General features: G+C 40.9%; 1 protein-coding gene across 9 annotated transcripts in view; it reads left to right on the top strand.

Annotated features, from left to right (window-relative positions):
- The first annotated feature begins 836 nt into the window (after positions 1–836).
- LOC108925475 (serine/threonine-protein kinase PAK 3-like) overlaps positions 837–19,526 on the top strand; it is a 31,187-nt gene continuing 12,497 nt past the window's right edge. The window contains exons 1-8 of one of the 9 annotated variants that reach the window (XM_018737444.2): positions 837–1,016; positions 8,004–8,117; positions 8,424–8,499; positions 14,322–14,515; positions 15,037–15,137; positions 15,700–15,859; positions 16,160–16,197; positions 17,780–17,839. In XM_018737444.2, the coding sequence (XP_018592960.1) occupies positions 14,344–14,515; positions 15,037–15,137; positions 15,700–15,859; positions 16,160–16,197; positions 17,780–17,839 (531 nt within the window). In that variant the 5' untranslated portion in view covers positions 837–1,016; positions 8,004–8,117; positions 8,424–8,499; positions 14,322–14,343. Of the gene's footprint in view, positions 1,017–2,795; positions 2,815–8,003; positions 8,153–8,423; positions 8,500–14,321; positions 14,516–15,036; positions 15,138–15,699; positions 15,860–16,159; positions 16,198–17,779; positions 17,840–19,526 lie in introns of those variants that run through there. The other 8 variants (XM_018737442.2, XM_018737441.2, XM_018737445.2 and 5 more) reach the window with 8 other exon arrangements.

The raw sequence follows: 19,526 nt of genomic DNA, 5'->3' as shown, positions 1-19,526 counted from the left end.
CGCTCGTCAGCCAATCACAGGCAAACAGCCTATGACATCATAGGCAAATTAAGTGCAGCGCTGCACATCATTGGTTTGTCATCGGTGCGCGCAGGACTGTACTGAGCTCCCTCGAGGCCTGGCTCATTCGCAACATGTGCAAATATACAAAGAGCGTGCAATGGAAAGTGTATGGATGAGGCTGATTTAATGGTATACGCCCTGGCAAATCTGCATAAAGGACACACTGACATTTTTATGGATTGTTCTGTGGGGTGAAATTGAATGGCGAATGTCATCACTATGGGAACCGGTCTTATTCTGTGATTAAGTTTAGGGGGAGGTTAAGTAACAGAAAAGTACCAGTATATTGACTGTTACGTATGTTAAACGCAAATGTTCATTGTACAGACACTTACATGTAACAAAAATATAGAAATTGGTTACATTTAATGTTCTGTTGAAATGGAGACGCAGTATGCACGGTTCATTTGTTTATTTGTCTGCATTTCACCACCAGTGGCGTAACAACTTTGTCAGGTGTTAGCGGAACAAATACTGGAGTAACACAGATTTGGGGACATGATGATGAGGTAGCTAGAACATTTGGAGACTCAGGCCCCCTTCAGCCCTTTTATTTCGCCTTATATAATTATATATTCGCATATACCGAAGACACACAGTGACGATGAATTAAACCGAGCCACCTACACTCGGCCCGCGCTTCGCACTTGCAGTCCCCAAAAAGAAGACTGATGTCTCGCTCATCCCTGTCCTCCGCTTAATTTCTATTTTCACGGTCGGCCAATGGGCTGCAGGCCTGGGCGATGACGTCACCTGCCGGGAGAACGGCGAGGGGGCTCGCGGAGGCGTCCGCGCTGCCGAGCGAGCGCTGGGGTTTCGGGCTCGTGGGGCGCGCGCCGTCACCATGGCCGTTAAACGGACCGCCCGTCGATGAGGATCCCTCATTGGGGATGCGCTCTTCGGGGACGGCGAGCCACAGCGCACAGGGGACACGATGTCAGCATGACTTTCAGGTAAATTACATCCTGATGTCTAGTTTTAAACGTAATTAAGCCGAATAGCGGTCTTTTCGGCGGCGCGTTGTTGGTTTTTTCGTGTGTCATGAAGAAAAAGAGAGACGACGATGTCGATGTGTTCCGTCAGCCGGAGCGAGGGGCGACATTCGCGTCCATTAACATGGAGGATGCTGCTCCTTTTTCATATCTCACCACTGTTCCCCTCTGCCTTTCTTTTCTCGTCTCTTTTTTTACCTCAGACTGAGCATCTGTTTTCATGCCGGGACATCAGCGAGTGCGAGCCAAGCAAGCGCGCGGCTGCGTGCGCCTCGGTATTTTTATGTTCGACACCTTTCACACTGGTCAGAAAGAGAGAGGCGCTCGCCGTGTGTCTCTGTTCTGTTCTTCGAGGGGCTCCACATCTTTGTTTCTTTCTGCGGCGCTACACCAGTGCGGGGCGGTGCGGGGAAGTCTCGCCTTTTACTCAATTTGAATGGTAGTCTCACACACACACGCACATGATGATACACGGAGCGTTAGTCTCTTTCCCATCGTGCTGCGCTGCGAGCAGCAGTGACTAGTAGTGTGCCATGGCGTTCGTGCAGGACGGTGTATCAGAGACAATTGGTAGCAGAAAGGGAAGGAGGGAGGGAGGGAGGGAGGGAGGGGGTGGGGATGGGGGGTCTGTGGCTCTGCCTTCCCTCCCAGGGCCTCTGGTTCTGTGTGCCCAGTGCAGAGCGCCGGAGCAGTTGAGAACAAGTCTGTGCCAGCTCACACAGTCAGGGACACGGTCAGGGACCCCCATCGGAGGGCCCACCAGAGACACTGCTCTGCTTCCCAGCCTCCACGCCATGGGCCAAGGGGCGCCCAGGGAGAACCGTGCAGAAGCCGCCACTGTGCTCTGGCTGCTGGAGGGGCGCTGGCTACCGGTGTGTGTGTGTGTGTGTGCTCGTACGTGCGCACGTAGGGGGTGGGTGGTGGCTTTCGGCCGGCGTTGCTGTGTCATCGTCACATTTCAGGCTGTGAATTCACAGCGTCCCTCCCCCACCATCCCCCCGCAGCCTGCGCTTCGGTAGCATCCGCTGGGCTGAAGGGCCTGGAGCCGTTCTCTCCAGATGCGCTCTCAGACACAGCGGTGTTCGGAAAGCTCTAAAGTCATTACAGCAGATGTGTCGCCCTGAATTCTACAAAACACCTTCTGATTTGTATATCCTCTTTATCACAGTTATAATAAGCTTCATTGGGTTATTGACTCGGTTGCTTTGCTGCTTAGCTGGCAGCTCCGTTCAGCTTCACACATTTATGCGTTTGCCAGCCTGTGTTTTCCTTGAGGAAGTACCTTGCTGAAGGGTATTACAGCAGTAACCCTGCTAGGATGTGAACCCACAACTTTCATTTTGCAAGTTCATGCATCTTCGGAAAGGCCGGTAGATATTTGGTGCATTCCAAGATGCCATGACGTTCAAAACTCCATTTAATATTGACTTTTTTGTGGCTGTGTAGCACAGTGGTAGCAGACATCACTGGTCCCTCCACTGCCCGGGCTGCAGTTCTGGACATTGGTTTGAATCCATCTTGTACAGGGTTTCCTCTCTGTGTTCTGGTTTGTTTCCGCTGTCCAATGATGTGTTTCAGGTGAGTTGCTGACTCTAAATTTTCCGTTATGTGTGTATGCATGTCAAAGGCCTGTGGTGCACAGGTGTACCATCCAGCCCGTGCTCCACCTCACGTCCTATGGTTTTGGGGTAGGCTGCAGACCACTGTGACTCTGGACTGGTCATTGACTGTGGAAGGACAGATGGATGTTTATATTCAGGTAATCCTCACAGTATGCTATATAATTTTATGAAATCATAGTAAAAGTGCCCTCCTTCCCATCACATTACATGTACTGTATCTTTTACAGTAAAAGATAAATCTGAATGTTAATCTGAATCTCTTTATTTGGATGCATAGGCGCATATGTCTTAATGGTCCTACTAAAATTATCTGATTAAAAATAATACTGATGTTTATCCAGGGGGGTGCGGTGGCGCAGTGGGTTGGACCGCAGTCCTGCTCTCCGGTGGGTCTGGGGTTCGAGTCCCGCTTGGGGTGCCTTGTGACGGACTGGCGTCCCGTCCTGGGTATGTCCCCTCCCCCTCCAGCCTTACGCCCCGTGTTGCCGGGTAGGCTCCGGTTCCCCGTGACCCCGTATGGGACAAGCGGTTCTGAAAATGTGTGTGTGTGTGTGTTTATCCACTGACCTTAACGGCTGATTTGAATTGTTTTTAAATTACTGCCAAGCAGCATATGCCGCACCAATTTGCTAGAGGATTAGGGTAAACTATTTGTGATTTCCAGGGCCCATATAGTGCGTAAAATTTGCAAAATATGATGATAATTGACTGGCAGAACTGAATTGAGGAATCACTCAGTCAGGGGATACCATCAGCTGGATTTTAGAGGAAAATAGTTTATTTGTGTTTGCTGTGGTAGCTTGAGGCCAGGAAAAAGAGCAGGTTAGAGTCAGTGTCAGGCCATGGAGGACTTGAACATTTTTGGTCTAACAGCATCTGAAGCAGTGTGTTTGTATGTTCTGCTGTTCATACTACAGAACACAGTGGCAGTTTTCATGGACTTACCCCTGTTTTAAGCTGCTTCACCACAATGTAACCTGTTTCCCTGTATTCCTCTCTTTGTTCTGCAGAGAGAAATGGACATTGATTAATTTAAGTCTATGGAGACATTTGTATACTTTTTAATATAGATCTAAATACACAAGTGCACTGGGGTTTATTTAGGATATTTTCGCTTCTTTCAGGCTGACAGCTAATAATTGCAAATCAGTGCTTTAAATAACGAGAGCTTTCTGGCCTCGGGTGGGGGAGGAGGGTGATATTACAAGGAAACAGTCATGCGCAGATGTTTAGAAATAGCACAGGGCTCTGCTGTTACCTTTGTTCTTGTGGCTGTCCTTTGTGTCATGGTCAGGCTGAGGGCAGTGCTGATAGCATGGTGAACCTTGTTGCCATGAAGCCGGGTGGCATGATGGTCTGGCTTAAGTATGTGTTCCCACTCAGTGCCGAATACATTTGGTTCAACTTTGCTTGATAAATAGGGCTTTGAAGTCACCAAATTCTGCAGCTTGCAGGTTGTTATTGGGAAAAGTGTTATTCCTTTTGAGCAACCGTAGACTTCTTTGCTAAATTTTAAAAATTGTAAGTCCAAGTTGCAAAGAGAATGAAGAGTCTGGGGTGTCTTACAAGCTATTTATTCAACTTGTGAACAAAAACGTAATAAATGAAATGATAAAAATATATAAGAGAAGTGTTGGTGGGTGTGTGGAGGGGAAGTAATCAGCGCTCAACATATCCTTTTGTTTGCTGTCATGAATGACAGCTTAACTCATTTCACTTCCCAGGAGAGTTTGGTAATGTATTGAACAACCTGGTTATGAAAATTACAGCTGGTAATTATTTTTGACATTTCTAGGATCTCTATTCTGTAGTAAAATATAAATAATAACTGTGTAGCAGGTTTTACTCCTATTTGAGTCTGTGCTGCTCTGCATTGTTATGACTGAGTGTGTGCATTGCATAGAGGTGCCATGAAGACAGATTCTAACCATAATTTCTTTCTTAAAGTCTAACATAAACAAATAAACACTAAACACACAATGAGAAGACGGATTCAGGCAGACCCAATGGTCTTACATTTTTGAAGACTGACGTCCTAAGCTCATTCCAAGTCAAAATGAAGTTTCTGTATTCTTTATTTTATATGATAGATAAAAGCCATCTTACATCTCAAAATACTGGCAAATATGGCAGTAACAAGAAATTGCACGTGTGCACTATACAGTAGTTACTTTTCCCACACTTTTAACTTTTTCACTCTGTCGGAAGAGGGTGGTATCACTGTGTTTGACAGTGGGCATATAAATGACTGTGAACCTACAAAAACAGCACACGTCAGTTTTCTTTTTAATGTTACGCTTTTGTTTCTTTACAAATTATTAAATTGGTTATTCTCAGCTGCTTTCATTGTAACACCAAATTATACACCTTTTCCCAATGTGGATCTTTCTTGTACATGGAACTACATGTAATGTGGTTTGTATAATTTTTATTTTGCAGTGCTCCAGTTTGTGAAAATAGCGTTGTTTGAATCGTATTATTTTGTTTGTGCTTTGCAGAGTCTCTCCTGGGGGCCTTACATAAATTATTTCTGTGATTTGTGTAGATTTCATTATTTTCAGTTTATCTAAATGATTGACATAGTTATTAGCAGTATACACTACCCTGTCATAGTAATGGGACAAGTGCAGTGATGAGGAAAAATGTCTTTATTCATCCCTGCACGTGTTGACCCGGCTTTGGCATGAACGACTGCTTTAATGTCTTATGTAAGACTTTCTACAAATTCCTGGTGAAAAGCTGCTGGTTTTTGTGTGCAGCCCCTCTTTTAAACCAGTACTAAGCTCCACTACTGATTAAAAATGACTTCTCTGGTCTTAAATTAATTATGTGTTCAGGTTCATTTGTGAGCATCTCTCAGGTTGCATTCCCTGTTTGTGTTTGGGGTGGGCTTGGTACCATATCCACAGTCCTGCTTTGTGACCTATTTTCCTGCAGTAAGGATGATACATTGATACACTTGAACATGGACTATGTATTTTATATGCATAATAGTGTATACAAAATAACAGAACTGTGACAGTTATGTTTGCTCAGTTGCTAATTATGACAAATGGCTTATTGCCATATTAACTTATCACACATTTCATCTAAAAAAAAATTGGCAAAAGCAGATATGAACTCAATGTAAAGCTGTGAGGGGGTGCGGTGGCGCAGTGGGTTGGACCACAGTCCTGCTGTCCAGTGGGTCTGGGGTTCAAGTCCCGCTTGGGGTGCCTTGCGACGGACTGGCGTCCCGTCCTGGGTGTGTTCCCTCCCCCTCTGGCCTTACGCCCCTGTGTTCCCGGGTAGGCTCCGGTTCCCCGTGACCCCGTATGGGACAAGCGGTTCTGAAAATGTGTGTGTGTGTGTGTGTAAAGCTGTGTTTCTGAGTCCATCCATCCATCCATCCATCGTCAACAACCGCTTGTCCTGAGCGGGGTTGCGGCAAGCCAGAGCCTTACCCGGCAACACATGGTGTAAGGCCGAAGGGGGAGGGGACACAGCCAGGATGGGACGCCGGTCTTAAGCGTTAAAACCTCAAGTAAAACCATAAAAATTGAAGAAGCCACTGAAAATTTCTAGAAAATTGCTTTGGTTAAATAAAAATCAAAGATTTAATTTTCCAGTACAGAATAAGTGATGTAAGATGTAAGTGAAAATATTGTGGTATATTCTGAAAGGGGTCAGTGTTTATTAGTTTGCTTTGAAGAACACATTTTTAAATTTAGCATTGTGGAGTGTGTTTTTTGAACTTTTCATGTTGTGAACTCAACAGGAAAGCTACATCAGCTATCGTAGTCCTTGTTTTGCCTTGAAAAATTTTGACATGTCTTGTGACTTCACTTAGCTGCAGTGTCCTGGTCACACAGGGTGTTTTTGTGACTAAAATTGTTTTCTTTTATCTGTTTTAGTGTGCCAAATAACAGCAGGAATAAAATATACAGAAGAGTGTCAAAGAGATCTTTGTCTCCGACTGACCTCTGGCTAATGAAAGCCAGTCAGAAGACTTGCATTATGCTCCCAGAAAGACCCCTGGCCATAGGTGGCCTACTCTGCAGCAGTTCTCCTACAAATGGGAAGGGCTTCTGGATGGCTATTGCAAAATTATACTAGGCTATATCATATGAAAGATATGGTCTCTTTCTAACTGATACTTTTTCACATTTGCGCTGATGTTGCACAACAGTATGAAACGATGAAAATAAAAGGCCAAGCAGACCTCTTGGGTGTTCTGTTCTTCCACTGCATGCTGTGTTCCTGGAACAGGGAGCGGCATGCAGGAGTCTTGCAGATCCTTGCCGGTGTCTGGTGCTTGGTGCACTTGGGTGTGCCGTGGTTCACATAGCGCCTGGAGGCCGCAAGGTTCCTGAGAAGAGAAAGTGGATGAGCGAGAGACAGAGAGGTTGTCTCCAGTGGTTAATGAACCGCTGCACCTCAGAAGCAGATGGAAATGTTAAATTAATACTAATATAGAATAATAATAGTATAATTACAGTACTACATTATAATTATATTTTCATTATGCACTATTATTTTCACTTTCATTCCTAAATGTTTCCATTTGCTTTTTTGTTTTCTGCAGTACCAGAATACTAATGTTTCACTTGCCGGCCATTACAAAAAAAGGTAACTTGAATGGAATCACAAACAAAACATTCTGTAAATAAAATGTTTTTGTAAATAAAGTGTAGTCAGTGATAAGGCACACAATGAATTAATAAGAAATATGGTGTGTTGCAGCAGTGCAGCCAGTTGATGAATCAGCAGATGGAGTAGATGGAGTGGTTGTCATTAGACATTACAGTCAAATGTCGGGACTTGAAAATAATATAATAAGGTTGATAGGGCAGCTTACAGGGGGCATGATGGCGCGGTAGGTTCAGCCTGTGTCCTGTGGTAGCTCTGGGTTTTGAGCCCTGCTTGGGGTGCCTTGCGACGAACTGGTGTCCTGTCCTGGTGTCCTGTGTCCTTTCGGCCTTGCACCCTGTGTTACTGGTTAAGGCTAGGGCTTGCTGCGATCGGCTCGGGACAAGCAGTTGTTGCCGATGGGTGGAGGACAGCTCCTATGTAGGTCACATAAGTCAAGGACTACCTATATACTGTACAGTAGTCATATGATCCTTATAGTACTTTTATCATAGGCTGCTTAATTTTTAGCTCTCTAAAGTCACCACATAACCCATCTTATCATGGATATTTATATGATTATACATGTGTGCAACCATTACATCACATTCATTTTCCCTGGCTTCAGGGACTACAGAACCAAAAATACTGTAAAAATGCTAGTAATTTATGTGTTTGTACTCTATGACTCGTTTCTGCAGCCTTTGCTTTTAAATAGGAACAAGGGAACTCAAAGAGAAGCATGATCAACACAAGAGAAGGAAGGCTTTATAAATATATAAGCAGGATGGTGGACTGGGATGGGAGACAGCTGGAAGAAGCATGCAGGCAGGTCTGCCTGGCCTCTGCCATCTGTGTGGTAAATAGGTCAGAGTCTGATGCATAACTACTTTAGGATAAGGAACGGTGTGGCCTTGTGCAGCAGTCCCTCCAATGGCTGGCTGCCTAGCGACATCAGTGCCACTGAATTTGGTGAATACATGGGTGTTTGTTGATGTTCTATCGAAACAGGAACACTACCACACATCAGTTTGCCTATCTTCTTTACACTGAATTTATTTTATAAATCATACCACACGGCATAGAAGTGAAAGTAGCATTGAAATGCAGATGTCACATTTGTTTTGTTTTGTTTCAGGCCAGAAATGCATATAACAACTGCTGACCAGTATTATCCTGCTAGTTAAGAGTGTTAATCTGGAGAACAGAGTTGGGTAGGTGTCAATGTATATTTTTAAACCCAAAAGAAAAATCACATTTACACTACATTACAAAACCAGTTTTTTGAAAACGTAGGTGTGTCTGAATATATTTTTCTTATGAAAAAGATGAGAAATGTAATAAACAGTTGTTTGCATGTAAGAATTTACATTTATAATTTAACAGGAACTTTTTTCCAGAGCAGTATATGAGTCACAGCAAATAAAAGAAGCCAAAGAGCTTTTGGTGTGGACAGAAGACTGTCGAAGCACAACTTGTTTGTCTGATATCACATTACAGGAGTAGTTATCTGTAAAACTGAGGAAATACAAAGGTGGTTATGACAAATGGCGAGATGCAGATTCATGGAGCTGTTACATTAGGGGAGATGTGACCTGAAAGATATGTTCTGAGACCGTTTTTGAATCCTAGAAAGGATTCAGAAGTTCTGAGGGAGAGCAGGAGCACAAAAATTTCAGCATTAGGATTTTTTTTGTCTTGCTATTGCATATGCTGATGGAAAAAGAAAAGTGCCAAACATATTTAAGGCTTCCTGATCACAGGCTTTCTGTATTTTGGTAAATATGGAAGTGCAGATACATGTTGCCCTCATCCATGGTGCCTTGTTCACATCATTAGGAAGAGTAATGCAGCCTGACTTCTCTTTGTTGTGATCAGCTGTAAGTGTGTGAATTGTGTCATAACTTAGTGTGTCAACTATCTTTAAAAGGCAAAGTAAAAATGGCTTGCCACATTTTATGATGCAAGATTTAATTACTTGCAATAAAGTAACTGCAGTTTTAGACTTTTATCAGAATATAAATACGAATAGCAGTTCATCACATTTACAGTACCTGAATTTCAGTTGAAAGTTTGCCGAATATATTTATTTATGCAAGCGATTACCTTGTTTTGAGAAACCTTAGGATATTTCCTGTCTTTCTTTGCTATTTAATTCTATGGGGTATATGTTTTTGAGAGCACCTTTTTCATAGCCAGTTAAGTTTTTTCTGTAAATGTCTAAACTACACTTTTTTTCTCTGTCTCATCAGGAGCATCTGCAGTATTTTTGCAAAAGAGTGGAATTACTTTGGTGATTAGTCCAGGCTTTTTCTCTGTTTTGTGAATGGATACAGGCAGCTGTAGCTTTAGGTGAGAAAAGGAAATTATTAGGGAGGGATGAGGGAACACGCATAAGTTTTGTGAGCTAGCAGTACAGTATCACTATTTCCCAGATGGTGAGTAGTAAGGTTTGACCTCTGCCTTGCCTCATAGGAGGTGTGTAGCATGGCTGATATCGTTATTTCTCCCCTATATGTGTGTCTGCCTGTGTATGTGTGTGTTATCTACAGTAGGGTGGGTAGAAAGTGAAGCTTTTACAGATAAAGGCATGGCATTAAGGAGCTTGAGTCAGGCTCGGAGGAGTGAGCTAGAAGAGCGATGAAATCAGGGATTGGTGGGTGAACGTCACTCGTGGTTTATAACAACTGTTATACAGGAGAGCACTTTACATACTCATGCTCAGCCTTGGTCACTTTCCATGGCATGTACAAATAAGCACACAGAGACCTCTGTTTTACTGCACTTTGCATCTCAGTTGAATGTTTTATATTTCTTTACTAATTGTAAGTAGTCTTAAATCAACTCACTACAAGGGCAGTTCAGCAGCAACATTTCAAAATGAAAGTAAAATGGTAGTGCGTGTCACCCACCACTACTGGAGCTTTGGTATGCTCAGAGAAATGGCTGGCCATGTCTCTTGTATTTTTATTTCTTAAGACATAAGAAATACTCAATATTCAAGGATCCGTGCGTATTTATGTTCCATGCAAATAAGAAGCAATTAACACAAGCAGACAGTGTAGGATACTTAATTTTTCCTTCTGTCTTTCCATATGAAGAAAAAGTTTCTGGCTGATTTCAGAAAGACAGGTTTTCCACTACAAGGTTCAGCATTTCTTCTGCAGCAGCTACTTTGCATTCCAACCTTGAAAAGCCAGACAGTAGGACATCGTTTTCCAGTTGTTTCTGTTCCATTGTTGTTTAATAGTGCAGGTCAAAGTCAGATTTTTACATATGTAGAAGATGTTTTCACTGAAATCCGGTGAATTTTTTTTTCTTCTAGTTTATATGGAATATACTGCAGATATCTTCATACAGGTAGTGAATAGGAAACTTGTACTGCAATATGTACTGCAAAGACTTCACAGGAAAACAGCTGTTTCTCTGAGAGCTTTGTCATCAGAAATATGCATACTTGAATCATGAATACTATAACCTCTGGTACTGGTATTTTTTAGACATTAAAATTATTATGCTACACTGCATATTTTGGGGTTTGACTGGTCCTGCTCTCTGGTGATTCTGGGGTTCAAGTCTACTTGGGGTGCCTTGCGATGGACTGGCGTCCCGTCCTAGATGTGTCCCCTCCCCCTCCAGCCTTACACCCTGTGTGTTGCCGGGTTAGGCTCCGGCTCATCACGACCTCACTTGGGGCAAGCGATTTCAGACTGTGTGTGTGAGAGTACATACTTCAAATTGCACATTGTTTACTGTTTAATCTGAACTGGAGTTCGTTAAAATACCCAAATAAGTCACATAATATGCAACTGAAATACTCTACATAAGAGATTAGATAAGAGGTTTGATTTATATTTGTGTTGAATAACATCGCATTTGGTTTTCAGTACTGTGGTTAATTTTCAAAATGGTTGTTTACCCTGATCATCAAAAATTTGGTAAAGCTTTAACTGGCAGTTCTTTATATCAGACATCCAAATGTAGCATGCAAAGAAATAAAGTGACAGAGGAATTCCTTTTACTGGCAAACTGTACTGATTTTACAGGGAAATGGATTTAAAGGAGAAGTAAATCTGAAATTTCTTAAGTTAAAAATCAAACACAACAGTAATCACCTCTTTCTGTCCAACAGCTGTTTTAATTGAAATACATAATCTACTGATTGTAAACAGCACTGGAAAGAGCTTGATAGCCAGAGCTGACTGCAGTTTTAAATCCAGGATAGGTGTGATATAGCGCAAAGACCAGCTTCATTAGGTACATATATCTCTTCTGGACATTGTCTTGTGAAGAGATTTTACTGTCTTATAAGTCCCAGCAGGGAAATTTCTTTATATTTATAATCAAATGCATCTACTAGATATTTGCTGAAATAATTCAGTTTGCCAAAGTACACAGAAACTTTTTATTCCTGCAGAAAAGCTTCTTTTTTACTACTGAAGTCTTAAGCTTCAGTCCTGGGGTATAAACAATCTGGAAGCAGGTGTGTATCATGACATTCCTCCGTTCCAACACACGTGGAATAGCAGCAACAACTAAATTATCTAGAATAACTATGTTATAGTTTTCCCAGCACTTTCTGTAGCTTTTGGACTACAAAGTTACCCCAATTTATGAGTATAACATGTTCCTGAAAACTGTATGTAAACCTTCTCACTTACTGTTGATTTTAATGGGGAAAAATATAATGCTGTCCTCAGTCCAAAAAATTTAATGTCTCTTTAGCCAAATGCACTAAATTGTTATTGGATCATATTTAAGTCTGTGCTTTGAGCTATTTCTGTACAGGTAGCCCTCAACTTACAGCGGGGTTCCGTTCCAACATCTCAGTCATAAGCTGACTTCATCATTAGTGGAAAATCTCCTTATACTCTATTACAGGAATCATAAGGATGTATAAAGAATTAAAACGCATCAATGCCACATTGTGTGATAGGGATTTATGTTTTTCACTATTTTCGTACATTATTCATGTTAAATTAGTACTACTACAGAATAATAATATAGAGTCTTTCAGATATGGGTTCCTTGCAGCAGCATGGCCAGCCGATGATACCTTACAGTAGATGAGGCAGTTGTCATTAGGTATTATGACCAAACATCAGGACTTGAGTGTAATATAATAAAGTTAATGAGACTAAAGTTGTGAGTTTATGCTGTTGTAAGTCCCATATGTCATTACTCAATGACTGTCTTTATAGTATCTGAAATATGATTTAGCAATCTGGGCACTATTGGAAGAACATACACAAAAAAGAACTTTTGCTACTAAATGTTATAAGCACATACTCTATGCAACAGTAAAGTGACAAAAAAGTTTTCACAATAAGTTGAAACTTAACCAAACTAAATACAGGACCATGTGATTGTGATAAAATGTGACAGAAAGATCTGAGCTGAGCCTTGAATACCATCAAATGTCCCATACTAAGAAAACTCAAACAGAAAGTAACACCATTCAAATTAGTATCCAGTGGCCAGATAGGCAAAATGCTCAAAATCAAAATAAAGGAAAAGCCTGTTGGGTTATTCACATTCTGTAAACTTGATTTTCATTAAGTTCTTTAGAGTCTTTCTGTCGGCAACTTTAGGTTCCGATGTCTGCGATCAGTTTACAATAAGCCTTTAACCTATTTCCATGACATATTCGTGAGGACCTTTGCCTGTTGGGAATTTTAATGGCAGAATCTGTGTCAGTGATTTTTAATTCTACAGTATAGGGTCCAGTAAACCTGGCAGACAAAAGACAGCCTGCATTTGGGGACAAAAGTAAGACCTAGTCTCTTGGGTTAAATAAATGCAGATTAGATTTTCCATCATACCACTGTTTCGTTTTGAACCAGTTTTAAATTTCTTTTAGCACAGTTACAAGTCTTATGCAGTTTAAGCTGAATATCCCTTACATGTTCAAGCAGAGTAATCTTATGCAGTACTTTTCCTTTAATAGTTTTAACAGTTCTATGATAGGTTGCTGAAACACTGACTCGGTTGGACTAAAACCCATGGACTCTTGTATAGACACATCCACTGTCCACAGCCACTTATCCCAAGCGGGGTCACAGTGAACCAGAGCCTAACCCAGCAACACAGGGCACAAGGTTGGAGGGGGAGGGGAGACACCCAGGATGGGATGCCAGTCCATCTCAAGGCATCCCAAGCAGGACTCGAACCCCAGAGCCACCACACAGCAGGCTCTGGCCAAACCCATTGCACCACTGCATCCCCCTACAGACTCACCAACAGCAAACAATAGAAATGGGATCCCTTCATCCATGTCTTGCTTTGTATCAAAACAGTAAATTCCCAATGCATTTCCAAGGGGCTGGGGTCTCTTGCGTCATTGTAGAGGAATTAGCTCCCTTTTCCCCACAGAACTGCTGAATCCTTTTTACCATTCAAGGGTTTCTCAATGTATTTTGTGTCTCTACGTTCTCGTAACAGGTCCATAATTTTGCATAATGCCCTCACAACCACTGCTTTTGTAATTGCTCTCAGACTCAATGGTATAGACAGCTACTCATGTATGCTGGAAAAATGGTATCAGACAAACAAGTGGTGCTTCAGCAGTCAACTTTTTACACTTAAATATCTTTACAAGTCGTGAGATGCACTTGTTTACTTTTGTTTGCGTACATTACTTTGAAGAAAAAAATTCTACTAAATGAAGAAATGTAAATGTCTCATAACTAAGAAGTAGCTTGTAAATGAAAGGTAAACATTTTCCTTTCTTGCATACATAAATTATTGTAAAATGAGATCTTGTACACTTGTGCATTAAGGCTGTCAATACAGAATTCAGATATCTATGTATAATAATATATTAATTATATAATAAAAACAGTTTAGCACACAAAGTTTTTCTTATGTTTGTGTGTGAATTGAAATGGTTTGCCCAGTTGACTCTTAAACTTACAGAACACATAAATTGTAATTTTAAACACATAGGCCATGATGTTGTGAATTGATTTTTTCATCTGCATGCAGTATCAAGACGAGCCATTAAAATGTTTTTTTCTGCTTCATGTTTTCCACCCAGGGCTGTGTGAGCACTGCTAAAGATGTCTGATAGTGGTGACATTGAAGAGAAACCGCCTGCTCCGCCCATGAGAATGAACAGCAACAACAGAGACACCTCCACAGTGAACCACGGATCCAAACCTCTCCCAATGGCGCCAGAAGAGAAAAACAGGAAGGCACGACTGAGATCTATCTTTCCTGGGGGTGACAAGAGTAAGGCAGTTCACCTCCTCACTTCGTGAATAAGATTGCTACACCCCTATTGCAATGTGGAACTCCTCATCATAGGGGGGAAGAAATAGCTTTTCAAGGAAATATCTGTAACCAGAATAGCTTTTCCACAGCTAAAAACAGTCATTTTATAAAAGCTCCTCAATAATTGCTTTGAATCGGCCAAATGGTTTTCATGTTAAGGTCTATGCTTGTAGGGTCAGTGGTATCCAGATTAAAAAGTACTAATATCATAGTTGACCTCTTTTACACTGTACTCTTTTATCTTTTATTAAAAGCCAATACTATTCCTGTTTTTTGAAGTACAGCTAATAATATATTTCTGTGAAACCTTAGGCAAAATTTTCAGCTGAACTTCAGAATGGTTCATAACAGGTCCATGGGTAAAAAAGTAATCACCTCTTCAATGATGCATCACAGCTAGATGTAAGATGCTATGCTGTGTTATGTGTAAATATAACACCTTGTTGTAATATACATCTTGTTTTGATATTTGTTTTTAGCCAGCAAGAAGAAGGAAAAGGAGAGACCAGAAATTTCATTGCCCTCTGACTTTGAGCACACAATACACGTTGGCTTTGATGCACTTACAGGGGAGTTCACTGTGAGTTAACACTTGAGAGTGACAAATCACTGTCATCGTGAGACCATTTTCTGAATTCTGAGAGTACTGCTTTTTTTCTTCATCTGCCGTATTCAAAGACTACACCGTGACTAAAAAATTCTCCAATAAAAATGTCACACAGAAAAAGAGTGTTATTGACATAATTATTAGGATAATGTTCAGGCTCCATCTTGTTTGTTTTTTTGGGATGTTGAGAAAAAAATTTAGAACTGCCGAACTTTATATTAAAGTCCCTTCAGAAAACATCTAAATTTCATGTGAGTTGTTTCAGTATGATTCCCTGGCTCATCATACACATTTGTACTAACAAAAAAAACTGTCCATCACCTTATGTAATTGAGCTGTAACCTGAGACAAATAAATTCCTGTTTATATCAAATCTGACTGACAGAAATGCAGGGAATTGCCATCTAATGTACAACTTTTAAGCATAAAAGAAAACAGCCGTTGTACGACCAAACCTCTTACCGCTGTTTGTTACCTTTGCTGATTGATAAGACGTGAAGATTGATTATGAAGACCTTTTGTGCTCTACCTTAAGGGGATTCCTGAACAATGGGCCAGACTGCTCCAGACCTCCAACATCACCAAACTGGAGCAGAAGAAGAACCCCCAGGCTGTGCTGGACGTCCTCAAATTTTATGACTCCAAAGAGACAGTCAGCAACCAGAAATACATGAGTTTCACTTCTGGAGGTGAAGGTTTGAAATGATCACAGACGTTTACAACATTCATCATTTTCTGAGTCATTGCTTTATATCAAAGGCATTCAGTAATTTCGGAAAGTTTTATTCTATATCGGTATGTGTAGCGATGAGTCAAAAGATTTATAAAACGCCAATCTATTTGCTAATCAGGAAATAGTCTTTGTTTCTTGCATTCATATACTACATCACATCTGTGTTTTATTCATGTGCTGTGTTTATCAAAAACCACTGCTGCGGCAGTGTTACTGTTTTTTCCCCTTACTAATGTGATTTTTTTAAAATTGATTTTTCCAGACAAATCGGCACATGGTTACATTGCACCTAACACCGTGGTAAGTGTTTTTTTTTTTTCTTCTGTCTAAAAATAGGCTAGGAGCCGCAAGGCTGTTGATTAATGGTTGAGTAGTGCAGATTAAGAATTTGATTCCCATAAAGTTAATTTTACTAAGTGAAGTTGAATGTTTAATTATGTTTGATTTGCATTATGATCATCTTTGTGACAACAGACTAGGGGACATTGAACGCTTCAAAATAGAGGATCAAAAGCATTTCTCGGTCATTTTTACTTTCCTGTGTTATATGCTTTCTATTTCACTGAAATGCATCTGTGGTTGTATGTGTGTGTGTGTGTGTGTGTGTGTGTGTGTGTGTGTGTATGTGTGTGTGTGTGTGTGTGTGTATGTGTGTGTGTGTGGGGTTAGGGTTGGATTACAGAGTCAGTGAGTTATCAGTTCTGTCTCATTCCTTCTCATTCTGAAATTTTGTCCTTTTGTAGAAACTGCTACATACTGGAGACTTACTCACTTTTTGGAAGTCATACCACATTTAAGGGAAAGAATGCTGTCCTCTGTTATTGAGAAATGCAATGTATGTCTAGCAGTTAATAGAAATTAATTACTGTATATAGTAATATATTGGCTAATAAGAAGTAACTGGCATGCAATATTTCTAGCAAATACATTTTACAAGACAAGATTTAGTAGATCCAGATTACAGTACAATTTAATTTAACAGGGTAAATGGATGTTACATGTTCTGTAATCGGTCTTTTCTGTGAAATCAGTGGAGACTTTGCTGTCATTCATGTGGGTTTATATGGTCCTAGAAGTGTATCTGTTGGTGTCTGTTTCTGCAGCTAATTAAAACTTGAAGAGTTAAATGGCTTGAGGTGATTTGCAGCTACATTTTTTAAAGGGCTACACAGGGATTGTGAGAAAAGAAAATTGTTAGTGTGAAACCTGGATTTCAGACTTAATATTATATTATGCCAGATTATTTTTCCACTGCCAAAACAAAGATGCTGTTAAAACACCACATTATTCTTACATGTGAACATTGTACATGTCCTTTTTCTCTTTAGGATGTGATATTCTCTGGTTACTATTTAAACTTCTTTCTGGTATATGGAATTAGGATAATATGTTGCTGTAATATTAATATGTGATGTTACATTAATATGAATATCAATGCTGTATTCCATTACAGTGTTTTTATGATTATGGGGTTTCTGTTAGTGATATTGGTACCTGCTTTAGGTCAAAGTCCTCATGGATGTGAAAGCAGCAAAGAACATTCTAAAGCAAAATTTTGACATGGTAAACTCACTTGAATTTCTCAAGTTAGTGTAATTCCTGTATAATGCCTTCCCCACAATTTGTAGAGCCACATGTAGTTTGTAGGGCAGAGAACATGAGGTGAAGAGGCAAGAATACAACTGTCAAAGGTGTGCAGCGGACGGTAAATTTATTTTGGGAATTCACGTGAAAGCAGCCCCAGAGAGGTGTTAAGAATTGCTCTTGCTGAGAGGGTAAGTGTGAGACAACAGTGAGGTGGAGAGGAGGCTGCGGTCCATTAGCTTTTGTGTGCCATGCCAGTCTATGCTGAGTAAACCTTCCCATTTATGACCTCATTCAGAAACGCCTCCTGTCAGCACCATCTCTCAGCTTTAGAACCTGCAGCACAGTGTTTGACAAGGTAACTTCTTATGGTTTGTAATGCTGTCTGTAGATGAGATAGGAGAACCTTAAAGCTACCAGTACCTTCCAAATGATGTTGAGCTGATGAACAAAAATTAAGGTATTTGCTTTCCTATCTGGTGTTACTGAGTATCTCATGGCATTGCTAAGTAGGTGAATAAAAATGTTATGTAACGTAATATTATGTATAGACTCTGGAAAAATGTTAAAGATAGGAAGTAAACTGCAGAGACATTTTTACATTTTGTATTATTATACAATGTAATGTACAGGTAGTAAACAAACATGGAAACAGCATAAAGCTCACTGAGTGAGTCTGTTGTTTCAGAATGAGCAAATGTTAATAAGACTAATAATAACTGCCTGGTTGGCAGCGTTCTTTCACAAAGAATTCCAACCGTTTACATGGGTCTGGTGGAGGCATCAGTGGCATCTCTCCAGATATTGTAATAACCTGTGGGTTTGTTGTCTAATAACTGACAAGGATTTTCCTCCTGGAATATACTTCCCACAGCAGAGTGCAAGTGATACATCTTGGGAAACTGCATTGTTTCAATGTTTTACCTCTAATGGAACAAGAAAACCCAAGCTTTGTCCAGAAAATGCATCTCATCCATTTTAAGCTCCGATATCATTTTATAGCTGGAACCAGCACTCAGTAGTATGGAGTCCTTTGGGCTTCTTCCACATGTCCAGCTTTCTGTGCAAAAGGAATTTTTACACCAAATCATATCTTGAGCTAAGACTACTGTCAGCTGGCAGTACAACCTGTACCACTCACTCCATCTGTACGCTGGTGTGACCCTGTGTTATGAGTGTGACCCAGTAGCCCATCTATAGCACTGAACCATGCCACATTCCCTCTTCAGTGGGTACAGGATGCTCATAACCATTCTGGACCCTTCATAGGGTTTCTCCACACTTGCCAGCTGCTGTTGCCTCATGGCAGAGGTGAAATCCAGTGGATTAAGGTTGGTTTTATATTACAGCCACCATTTCCTCCCTTGCCCCAGATAGACATCCAATTCTATATGAATCCCTCTGACACATAACGAATTTTCAAAAATTTTCATAGCTTTTTTACTGGAGCACCTGGAAATGGTGCATCATCAGTAACACTCTGTTTGAAGAGGCAGGAGCCAGCCTTCTTGAGAGCTGTGCCTTTCACATGCCACATGTCACAGGTGGCCTCCATATACTTTGCTTACAGACTGTATGACTGTCATCCTCCAGTCTTTTCACAGTTTTTGTCTGATGTTTGTAGATGATGAATGTGTTCCTGGGCTGCATTTTCTTCTGGAGTACCTGCAGTCCCTAGATAAGGCAACATGTGGAAGTCATACAGAAAATGTAGATGAATTACAGCCATTTCAGCCCGTATCATTTCCAGGAAACGAGACCTGCGATTAAATTAACTTCAGACATTTTTTTTAAACGTTTACACATTTAGGTCTACCATCACAGCTTTGTGTTTGCACATACGAAATGGGAAGCAATGCTTTGGTATATAAAAGGTATATAAAAAAATGTCTTTTCACTTTAGTGATTGAAGAGGAAATGTTCACTCTAGTTGATTGGCTGATTTTTCACGTCTGTCGCTGTACATCATTTGGAGGGTCTGCTCAGCCGCCCTTTTGATTTTCCCCACGCTTCCCTGCGTGGTATCTGGATGAGCTCGGTCCACA

The sequence above is a fragment of the Scleropages formosus genome, chromosome 13 (genome assembly GCF_900964775.1).
Source record: "Scleropages formosus chromosome 13, fSclFor1.1, whole genome shotgun sequence".
Lineage (NCBI taxonomy): Eukaryota > Metazoa > Chordata > Actinopteri > Osteoglossiformes > Osteoglossidae > Scleropages > Scleropages formosus.
Note: the sequence above shows the minus strand (reverse complement) of the source record. Positions and strands in the feature narration are given on the sequence as shown.